At 40.3% G+C, this 12,165-nt stretch overlaps 1 protein-coding gene across 15 annotated transcripts in view; it reads right to left on the bottom strand.

Annotated features, from left to right (window-relative positions):
* The window catches only part of HYDIN (HYDIN axonemal central pair apparatus protein), a 443,605-nt gene that overhangs the window by 254,675 nt on the left and 176,765 nt on the right, over window positions 1–12,165 (bottom strand). For all 15 annotated transcript variants that reach the window (XR_006196932.1, XM_042917620.1, XM_042917622.1 and 12 more), the window contains one exon: window positions 2,238–2,337. Coding sequence is in view for 14 of the 15 variants with exons in the window: in XM_042917620.1 (XP_042773554.1) it covers window positions 2,238–2,337 (100 nt within the window). In the remaining variant the exon portion in view is untranslated. The remainder of the gene's footprint in view (window positions 1–2,237; window positions 2,338–12,165) is intronic.

Raw genomic sequence — 12,165 nt, 5'->3', positions numbered from 1 at the left:
GTGTGATGGAAATATTCTGTACCTTTATTTTGGTGGCAGTTATTCTATTGGGGTTTGTCAAGGCTTGCCGAACTGTACACCAAAAACCGGTGAAATACACTGCATGTAAATTATTATTTTTTAAAAGGAATACGCTTTAAAAAAAAAAAGGTGTATTCATTTATTTTGAGAGACAGAGAGAGAGAGAGCAGGGGAGGGGCAGAGAGAGGGAGAGAGAGAATCCCAAGTAGGCTCCATGTTGTCAGCGCAGAAACAAATGTAGGACTTGAACCCACGAACTGTGAGATCATGATCTGAGCCAAAATCAAAAGCTGGACACTTAACGGCCTGAGCCACCCAGGCGCCCCAACTGTATGTATATTATAACTCAGTAAGGCGAGCAAGGGAACAATAAGATCATAAGGGAACTAAATCCTTATCTTTCAGAGCAGGAGTCTCAAGAGGTAATGTGAGAAGCTGGCAAATAAACAAAACAGCAACATAAGCATAGAATTAGTAAGGAAAATTACCACCACAAGAAACAGCCAAAAGCGCTTCATCTTGAAAGTAACACTGGAGACTACTCTTTAGCTTTATCATCTTATTATCTACCTGTTTTACTTATTTATTGGCATCAGTATTTTAAAAGAGAATTCTGAGGCATTTTTAAAATATAGAACACCTTCCAGAGTAGTACGAAGAGCCTCCATACATCCTTTACCCAATAATCTCCTCGAAAGCAAAGGATCCAGTCATCCAGATGTCATGTCTCTTGAGTCTCACTCAATCTGGAACAGTTCAGTCTTTTCTTGACTTTCATGAGCTTGATATTTTTGAAGATTACAAGCTGTTAATTTTGGTTTTTTCTTCAATTTGGGTTAATCTAACGTTTCCCCATAATTAGACCGTGTTAGATATTTTGACCCTAATATCAGTGAAGAGATGTTTGTTTTCATTGTATCCTAGCGAGCAGTCCGTGAGGTTGATTTGCTGGATTACTACTGTTAGTATTAACTAAGATAACATCTCCCAGTTTTCTTCATTGTAAAGTTAGATTTCTCCCCTTTATAATTAATAAGCATTCTGAGGTAGGATATTTTGAGACTACATAAAATCCTGTTCTATACCCTGCTTTCACCCATTATTTTAAGATCCATTAAATCTTCAGAATGCTTTTTACCTGAATTCATTATTACCCAAAGTGCTAAATGGTCAATTTTTATTTAGTGGATTCAGAGATTCCTATTTAATCAATGTGTTGTAATCTATTAGCTATCATTATTTATTTTGATTCTTAACTTGTTTCAAATTTGGTCAGTGGAAGTCCCTTTGCTGGCTTCTGTATCACTTTGACATAACCCTGTCATTCTTTGAGCATTTCCTTAGTTTCCAGCAGGAAAGGAATGTTCCCAGCTCATCTTCTTTCTCTGCCTCAGTCCTGATAAAAGACCCTCATGGCAGAGGGCAGGATTCAGAAACCAAACTTTGGGTACTCAGTGTGCTCACTGCAGTTAGGGTCTTAAAGCTGCCAGGATCTCTTAATAGACACAGGAAAGATGCAGCTCTATGTACATAAACGTATACACACATTTATACATCTATTTATTTCTGCCTCTGTGCATATCAACAACCATGAGTTCATAGGGAAGGAACTCCAATTCCATTCCAATACCAAAGCCTCATCTTAGCCTTTCTCCTTTCCACATATACATATCTGTCTATCTGCCTCCTCCAAGAGTGAAAAATACTGGCTTTTGTTATCCTCAATATATTTACTTTTGTGTTTAATTCCTCTATCTGTATCCAATCTTCTGAAGCTGTCAGATTACCACTCTATTTGTACATCCCCCTTGCAGCTTCTGGCCACTGCCAGGCTGTCTTCCCATCCTCCCTGGCTGCATTATTTTGATTAAAAACTCAAAAAGTAAAAAATTCAAAAGCCAAAGACTATAAAAAGAACAAGAATCAAATGTTGAGGCTTTGTGTCAAGTAATATTCTTTATTGTTCTAAAAATCAACAGCAAACCCAGCTCCGTGGTTTCCTATCCCCGTGACTACACTATAATTGTAATGTACTTCAAAGTTTGATCTGTTCGAGAAAAAATGAAAAGCGCATAGCTTGATTCTATTATTCCCCTGTTGATATCATGTACTTCCTGTAGTCTGCACACAAACACACACACACACACATGCATGCACCCCTCTTGATGCTCTGGGCACTTGGTAACCTGAGTTTACCACACAAAGAAAGTCTTTACCTGAAATGTCACAGTAAACTGTCTGCTGATAGAGCTTGGCTTCCAGGGGATTAAAGTACACAGTGATTTCAGCTGATGAGTTAGGCCAGACATCACCTTCCTGAAACCATAAAAGAATCATTAAAAAAACAATGTGATAAAGGGAAGACACTGCTTTTAAATGTTGCTATTATGTTATAACCTCAGAAAATTTGAAGGCAATATTTTTACAACAGATAAAAGAAAGCACTATTTTACCCAACAGACAGTAAATTTATTCTACTCGTTAAGAGGTGGTACCAGTTGGAAGCAAGCTTCAAAGATAATTTCAGTGAGTTCATGAATATATAATTACTAAAGGAAACTAGGATGTTTAGAACATTTTCAGTATTTGCGTATCCAATGGACACTTGTTGTATGCCAACAGATGCCCGATACTGGGCTTCAGGGATGAAGAAAGGTGAGGTCTGAGACTACAAGGAACTCACATCTTAAAGGGGTCATAAGTATGCTTACAAATATTTTATGATAGATGTGATAGGTGCTGCACCATATCTGTCTGTATGTCTGTCTATCTATCTATCTATCTATCTATCTATCTATATGATCTGTATATCATACCTATCTATCTATATGGTCCAGATGAGTAACTTACTTGATGGAGGGGCCACGTTCCTAACTTTTAAGGTGACAGCACAAGGACATACTCTTAACTTGTGAAAACATAGCAATGGTCCAAAGCAAAACAATGCCCAGATCAAACGCTGGTTCTAATCGAGTGTGATATTTCTTGTTTTAATGCAAACCACTCGAAAGTAGTAATAAAGAAACCAAGTTTTGAAATTGTAATACAACATGCCACATAGGAGAATCTCCTTGAGGTATTCATTGAAAAAGATTTTTGTATTAACCATGTAACCTGGGGCCTCTTCATTAAATTGTCAGGACTGTAAAAGGAGATGCCAGTAACACCTGCTTCAAAGGGTTTCCCACCCAAAGTCTGACAAGGTCATGCAGGTCAAATGCTTTGCCCCACACTTGGTACACAGTTAGAGCTCAATAAATAACTGTTTAATATAAGTGATGTTACCTTTATGCCACCTGGAAAGAATAAGATAAAAGTATTTTTCAAAAATTAGGGGGGGATGGTGTGTATTTTTCTATGGTTTTTGTAAATAGGACCAAGTAGGGAAAAAGTGATAATCACATCAGGAAAGTTATAAATGACCCCACTGGCTAAAGAGAAAACTAAAAAAAGACAACTTGGCTCTGTTTCAGACAATCCCCAATGCATATTGTATTCACTCCAGGCTGGCTGGAAATGCACATAGTGGTAGAGTAAAGAATCAAGCAAGGAACAAAATGGTTTACAAAGCAGACATCGAACAAGAGGGTGGAAATAGAAAACTAGAGCCAACTCGGGTTTGTTCATGAAGGCAACAGACTGATCAGTGAACTTCCCAGGCAGTATCCTGACGTCACAATGATGAAGGGCACAGAAGCAGTGGTGAGGGCTGCGAGTGTTGCATGGATCCTGCAAGCTCTCACATCCGAGATCAGCCCACTAGAATGAAGGCCCCATGACTGCAGGGACCGTTTTATTCCCAGCACCTAACCCACAAGTGGCTCATAGTCCTCAACATATTTATTCAATCGGCTGTATCCACGACTGTATAGTTATCAGCCGATGCCTATTCATCTTTGCAGCCTATATCTGCCATATTCTCAACTGGACAAAAGTCATACAAATTTAGAGCTGAAAGGGACCTCTAGGATCATGTGGGGATAGGGAAGCCCTAAGTGCTTTCACTTATTGAGGCATTTCGCTTTTCCAAACTTTGAAACCAGTATTTGTTCCCTTCTGATAAATGGCAAATGCTGGTCCCTTATGACTTGGGGCTCCAATGATATGGAGTGTTAGGAACACTCTCAGCTAGAACAGACAAAGTGGTCAGGCACAAGAGGTGGCTCGTCCATTCACAGGCCCAATGGTGCACATTTCATCTTAGAACTGAAGATCCGGACTTCCTCCTAACCAGTAGACAAATGTATTCTTCTGGTGGGTTTAGATGCTGCTCTGTTTGCGGGTGCAGAACGGACACGACTAACCTGTTCCTATCCAAACTGACTGACCAAAGGAGCTACTTTGGATCCTAAGAAAACCTATGCTGGAAAAGTCTCACCAGGACAGTAAGATGTGGTCCCAAGAAGGATACACTGGAAATCAGATAAGCTCAGTACCTGTGAGAAAATTCAAGCCTCTTAGTGTTTGGGGTGCACCAGATGACTTTCAAAAGCATTATCCCAGCAAGAGAATCCAGGATCCATGTGCACACAAGATGGAAACACACTTAAGTTCCATCCTAGAAGCATTCTTGGACACCGCATCACCACAAAAGTCTGACTAGCAGAACTGGTGGGTTGGAAAACAGTGGGAAGACACACTCTGGAGGTGACCAGAATCTCCCCCAGAGGAGGGAGCATTGGTGTTTGGATGTGATCCATAAGAGGATCCTCTGATCTGGAGGCTCCTGGAGGCTGATAAGCCATTCTGTATAGTGAGGAAAGACGAGTGTGAGGGAATCTGAGTCCACAGGGTTCAGTCTGAGTGAATGGGACCATGGGCTCAGTGCCTCCTTATCCTGGGCTGCGGTGGTTTTACTGTGCCAGCAACATCTGCTAGTCACTTGCAGCTTTTACTGAGCCCTGGGAGAAAATTCAAGCACAAATCCTATTCTAAAACCCTCTCCTGGGGGTGCCTGGGTGGCTCTGTCAGTTAAGCATCTGACTCTTGATTTTGGCTCAGGTCATGATCTCACAATCGTGAGACTGAGCCCCCTGTTGGGCTCCACACTGAGCATGGAGCCTGCTTAATATTGTCGATCCCTCCTTCTCCCTCTGTTCCTCTCTCACTCTTGCATGCATGCTCTCTCAGAAATAATAGAAAAAGAAAAGAAAAGAAAGAGAGAGAGGGAAAGAGGGAGAGAGGGGGTGAGAGAGAGAGAGAGAGAGAGAGAGAGAGAAAGGAGGGAACGAGGGAGGAAGGAAGAAAACCGTCTCCTGGGCTTGTAGGAGTTAATGTACATTAAGAGGACTATGTGTATCTATAAAAAGAGAAATGTGGTCATTCCATTTCCTCTCACAGAGGGATGCTTTCAATATCAGGTCATTTGAAGGAGTTAGGAACTTGTAGAAGGACACTTATTTTTCACTTGGGATTTAAAAGTTAAGTAACTTCTATTTCTTTTTTTCCTTTTTTTCACATTTTAAAAAATGTTTTATTTATTTATTTTGAGGAGGGGTGGAGCAGAGAGAGAGAGAGAGAGAGAGAGAGAGAGAGAGACTTCCAAGTAGTCTATGCACTGCCAGCATGGAGCCTGGCACGGGGGCTTGAACACACAAACCATGAGATCACGACCTGAGTTGAAATCAAGAGGTTGTCATCTAACTGACTGAGCCACTGCTGCTCCAACTTCTATTTCTTTACAGCAAAAACTCTTTATAGCACCTTCTAGCAAATCAGAGAAAACAAACCTCAGAAACAGGCAATCAGCCTAAACTGACCCCACTTTTACTTACATAGCTCTGAAACATTTCACATTACTTCTCAACTCTTCTGAAATTAAATTTCCGTGTCATTTAAGTCTCTGAAAAGAATTTTTCCTTCATTATTGCTCCATTTTAAAATCTCTTTCTGGGGGCGCCTGGGTGGCGCAGTCGGTTAAGCGTCCGACTTCAGCCAGGTCACGATCTCGCGGTCCGTGAGTTCGAGCCCCGCGTCAGGCTCTGGGCTGATGGCTCGGAGCCTGGAGCCTGTTTCCGATTCTGTGTCTCCCTCTCTCTCTGCCCCTCCCCCGTTCATGCTCTGTCTCTCTCTGTCCCAAAAATAAATAAAAAATGTTGAAAAAAAAAAAAAAATTAAAAAAAAAAAAAATAAAATAAAATCTCTTTCTGAAAACCAAAACACTCAGAATTCTCCCTGTTGGCTCTGCCATCAATATCCTTTCTTCCCAGTCCTCTGAAACCAACCTCACCACACAGAACCCCTGCTGTTCTGCTTTCTTCCATGTGTGTTTTGGGGTGGGGGTGGGGGTGTGTGTGTATGACCCATCTTCTACCATCATCTATTCTTCTACTCCAAATGAGAGACTGAGTATACAGAATGTGACCCGTAAGTGACTCTTATTTTGTTTGTTGAAAATAATTGTCAAAATGGCCTTCAGTTATGTTGCAATTATCTTCCTTCTTGATCTTAATATTTGTTTTTTCCTCAGATCCACAACTGCATTTCATTTCTCAATCAAGCAGCCTACTAGAAGGAATCAGCTTTGAATTTTCAGGTCCAAAGCTAACTCTCATACTGCAGCTTTTACTCAAATATTAAATAATTCTAGAAATGGGATGTCATGCTTCCTTCTGGAACAAGAACAACCAACCGACTTGCCAGATAGTTTTGAGACTTTTGGAAAGCTGTCTATGAACACACTGCCACTAGTTCATAACAGGTGATTGATACCATCATGATAAAGTTGTCCTTTTAAAGTTATCTTCTTAAAAAACCTACATTGACAATGACTAAAGGGGCTATTTTAAAAATATCCTTTAAGAACCCTTAAATAAAAAACAAAATATTTTTTCTAAAATGTTTAACGTTTATTTAATTTTGAGAGAGACAGAGGGCGAGGGGGGGAGGGTCAGAGAGAGAGGGAGACACAGAATCTAGGTTCTCTATGAGCTGTCAGCACAGAGCCCAACATGAGGCTCAAACTCACAAACTAAGGGATCATGACCTAAGCCAAAGTCCAATGCTTAACTGAATGAGCCACCCAGGTGCCCCCAAAAACAAAATGTTTTAAAAATCACCTTCCTGGGTGCCTGGGTAGCTCAGTGTCTTAAGTGTACGGCTCTTGATTTCGGCTCAGGTCAGGATCTCACAGTTCATGAGTTCGAGCCCTACATCAGATTCTGTGCTGGTAGCATGAAGCCTGCTTGGGATTCTCTCTCTCTCTCCCTCTCTCCCTCTCTGCCCTTCCCCCGCTCTCAAAATAAATAAACTTAAAAAAATAATTTTAAAATAAAAATCACCTTCCTTCCCACCTATCACCCATCTCCTTCCTCCTTCTTCCTCCTTCCTTCCTTCTTTCCTCCCTCCCTCCCTCCCTTCCAATGAAAGATTATGGAAAGTTTTGCAAAATTAGAGCCCAAATGCAAGAACAGAGCTACATATATATGTTTAATTCACTTGGTTTATCTGGAAAGTAGTTTACAATATGGCTCAATGCCTACCTTTGTCATATAAAATAGTTGCATTTTGATCCCCAACTTAAATTTAGGAGAGTGAGCCAAATGTTTGCTATTCAGATGTTATACTTTCCAATCTTACTCCCTAATCTAATGAGATTGAATTGAATCTAACTAAATCATAATATTGGCAACCATTAACCAAGAGTTCATGTTCCCAGCACTGTGTTAAGTGCTGATATACATTATCTGCCTCAAACTTTACAACCTTGTGTAGTATTATCCCCATTTTAAAGATGAGACAACCAAGGCAAACAGAAGTATCTCATCCAAGACCACACCAGCAGTAGAGCTGGGATTTTATAATATATTTTTCTTTAATTTCTTTAATTTACTGAACCCCCACCCCACCACCACCCGCAATTATAACAAAAGGTCAGGCCTCACCTTCCTCACATCGTAAAAAAAAAAAATGCCAGAAGAAATCTAAAACCACTACAACTGATAACGTTGGGCTGAGATGAGGCCAGCATGACCTGGTGCTCCCATCTGGCAAACATGGTAGGAGAGCCTATATGCTCATATGTTCAGTTACTTTGGAAGGTGTCTCAGGAGATTTTTTGGATGACATAGTCAACAGTAATATGTCGCAGCTCTAGAGAAATGCATTGGTATATCATTATAAAGCTATCCTAGTTGGGTAAGGGTACAGTCAGCTCAGAACAAGTACAGTGAACAATGGCTTCAAGAACATCTGTATAACATGTGGTGAATCCCATCATGTTCCAGCAAAATGGAAAAGTTCCCGACTACATCAATAAATATTTTCAGCTGTGTTGTCATATTTAAGGAAAAAATTTTTAACTTCTCATGGGAAATAAAAATACCTTCTTAATCAGGTTTCTATCAATCAATTAAAAACAGAAGCACTGATAGGAAGCTATACTCTGTTTCACCACCTACAATTGCTCTTCTAGAATCTTCCAGATCAATGAGAACTATCATAGCTCTCTTTATCATCACTCGGGACAAGTAGAAGTTGTCTCCAAGAGAAATAAGAAACAAAAATGGAAGCTAATATACTGAAGGTAAACTATCCTAATTATCATTGAGAGAAAAGATCGAGTCGGCATGTGACAGGCAAGGACATACTTGTACTCCATTGTAATTCCTGAGGCAAGACGCTGTGCTTTTCATAAAGTTTTGATTCTCAAAATAATGACCAGAAAAAATTTTAAGAGAGGGAACTAATATCTGACCATTGTCAGAGCAAGCTTCACTAAAGATGTGTCCTGTTTTCAATGAGATACTCCAACCCGTCTGCAGTGAAAATTCCACTGAAGTTTTGGAGGAGATGAGGTAGTTGTGTGCGATGTTCATGCCCTTCTCTAGAGAGAACAGATTCTTGTCTCTTTTAACACAGAAGGGTGTTAACTTTTATTTAATGAGCCATGGGAAACTTTCCTGTTTCTAAAGACTCCCCCAGGCCTCCCTCCACCTACTATGGCTCTCCAATACAATAGTGGATGTACCAGGCGGAAAAGGTTTGCCTGAGCACAAAGATCTGAGAGGACGAACAATAATAAAAGGAGACTGAAGGATGGAAAACCATACTGACAGAAGAGCTGTGACTTGTCAAGGACACTTTGCTCTCAGCAGATTCCTGTCCTCCTTTCTCCTTTCTGGTGTCCATTTCTGAGGAGTCAGCTCCCACATGTTTGCAATGTGACTCATGACTAATGGTACAAGTGGAAGGGGTTTGCAGCAAAAAGCGAGATCTTTCCTCTTTGGTAGCCATCTGGGCTTCCACCCAACCTGGTTCTGCTGAGCCTACATGCTATGCCGATTTGGGAAAAATAAAGCAAACTAAATTTGAGCTGTGCTTTCAGTCTGAATTGCTGAACCACATGTTTTCTGTAGGCTTAGGTGACGACAAAGCATGGTTTACTATTACTTACCTGGTAATAAAGAAATTATCAAGTTTCCCTTCCTTTTTGAGGCTTAGTTAAATTAAGCTAAAGCTTCCCTCAGGACACTGGATGAAGTTTTTTAATTTTTAATTTTCTTAATGTTTATTTATTTTTGAGAGAGAGTGAGAGTATGAGTGGGGGAAGGGCAGAGAAAGGGAGTGAGCGGATCTGAAGAGGGCTCTGCGCTGACAGCAGACAGTCTGATGTGAGGCTCAAACTCATGGAACAATGAGATCATGACCTGAACCCAAGTCAGACACTTAACTGACTTGAGCCACACAGGTGCTCCTGGATGAAGTTTTCTTTAATGGAAAAGACATTTGCTACCAGAAGTAAAAATGTTTTCCTGGCTCACCAATGTCAGGCAATCAGTGAGGACCAGTTTGGGCAAATACCTTTAAATTGTCAGGCCTTCCTTTTGGAGAAAATATCAAGCGTTCAATATTCAAAAATTTGCTGCATCTTTTAAAAGTGTGACCTAGGCCAGTGGGACCAGAGTCCAGAGATAAGGGCAGCACATGTGTGCTGTGATTTCTCAGAGGATTCCCAGACACCCATGGAAATTTAAAGCTTAATTCTCTTTTTGCCGTGTGATATTCTTCTGCCTCACAGTTCTCAGAATTGTGGTTTTCGTCTTTGAATCTCTCTCACTCAAGTACCCAAGAGAACTAAGCAGCGGATATAACATAATGAGACTGTCAAAATTCTGTATAGCCAGATTCCATCTAGTAAAATAGAATATTATATTTCTGAAAGTAGTCAATTTCACTTGCTTTTCTGGAAGGCACAAAACATGCATAATAGACTCAATTTTGCAATTTTTTTTCCAAAAGGGGGAAAAAACGATACAGAAGCAGATAGCTTGAGAAACAATCAGTATTCTACCAAATGCAGTACCTTCCCCAAGGAAGACATAAATGGAAATTTTTAGGCCAATACTCCAAGACATTATCAAAAGAATTCACATGAGGACTTGATATAAATAGTAGTAATACACTACATGCACTGATGACTAGAACAACAATCATGGCTACCACTAGAATATTAATAAATTACCAAGTAAAGCTAAAAACAAAAATCCTTCCAGACTTCTATGTCCTATATCTGTCCTGAACTGACTTCTCCCTGTAGTCACTCGGCGTCCTTATCTACTCCCTTTCTCTACCAGTGAACACCTTTGGGGTTTCTCCAAAGACAAACTCCCATCTCTGCATTCTGAGACCATATCAGTACCCAAGACACTCCAGCATAACTCAAAGTTTGAACAACAGACTCTATGGCAATGTTATACAATGAACATATTGAGAAGAAAGTGAGTCAAGACAAAGGAACTAACCAATGGCCAAGTGGTGAACAGGTGGTAGAAAAGAGTAAGAATTTGCAGTTCTAGAGTTTGGGTCAGCATTGAATTAAAGTACTTCTCACATGATCAAATTAATAAAATTTTATTAAATTCAAACTCATCACCACCTCGGGGCATTTTAGGGACAGTGACTGATCTGGATCTTAAATCTACTTGCCTTAAACTGAAAGAGCCACTAGAATAGGAACAGAATTCCCATAAAATATTCAATATTCACAGAACACAGTAAGGGCTAAACTAACCTTGGTTTTAGGTGGTGCATTTGAAGAACCAAGATATTTAGACATATGTCTGAGAAAATAAGCCTATCATTTATTTCTTTTCAGACCCTAAGGTAACAGGTGATTTTCCTTTTTAAGTTTACCTCATTTGAAGACAATGTCCTTCCTCAATGGACACAGAGGCTGAAGAGCCCATCAGAAAGCAAGGTGGTCTCTAAGCTACTGCACCAGCCTTTCATTTTTATTTTTTGGACAGGGTATCCATTAGAGATTGACTGTTAGATCAGTAGATGACACTGCTTGATTTTAATCCCCCCTGCTTCTACTGTAAATTCAGCTCATATAAAAAAACTAATTAAAAGGAATCACACCCTAATAAAAAACTAATCACTGATGCATAACTCAACTGTCAGAAATTAAATAGTGGCCATTTGGCATAGCTGATCTAATACACAAGCAAGATTCAGAAGACAACTTCAGGAGAAAATAGTGATGAACCCACCAGAAAGGGGGAGAAAGACATGTAAGATACGTTGATGAGCTCTCAGCTAGCTGGTTCTCCTCTTAGCCATCCTTCTCTGTGAATTTACAGCCTCTCCTCTTTTTTCAGGGTCCCTAAAGGTGAGCATCTGGGGGGCTGTCTTGGGCCCTGTGCAATTTTCCTAGTTTGCTCTGTTCTTAGAATTTCCATCTTCTTTACATGCCTTCAGTGAAGGTCTCTATATAATACTCACAAATCTTGCTTCTACTTCCAATTCCTCTCTTACAAATTTAGTACTGCATTTCCAAAATTTCTTGGATATCTACTGTCATCTCAAATTCACCATATTCAGAACCAAACTCATCACCACCCACTGATTTCCATTCCTCCCTCCCTTCTTCCTTCCTTCCTTCCTTCCTTCCTTCCTCCCTCCCTCCCTCCCTCCTTCCCTCCCTTCCTCCCTCCCTCCTTCTATTGGTACTGTGGTAGACCTGGGGCACAGATAAGGATAAGGCACTCCTTGACCTTAAGGAGCTCAGAGTTTGTTCCAAATTGGAGAATCAAAACTTGAGTCAAAAAAGGTCTAAGTGTCCTACCTCAAAATCCTTATTTTGTGTACAAGGCAACCAAAGCCCAGAGAGATCAAATGGCTTGTTTAAGGTCACAATTGCTA

Source organism: Panthera leo, chromosome E2 (genome assembly GCF_018350215.1).
Source record: "Panthera leo isolate Ple1 chromosome E2, P.leo_Ple1_pat1.1, whole genome shotgun sequence".
Classification (NCBI taxonomy): domain Eukaryota; kingdom Metazoa; phylum Chordata; class Mammalia; order Carnivora; family Felidae; genus Panthera; species Panthera leo.
This window is presented reverse-complemented; position numbering and strand designations above follow the sequence as displayed.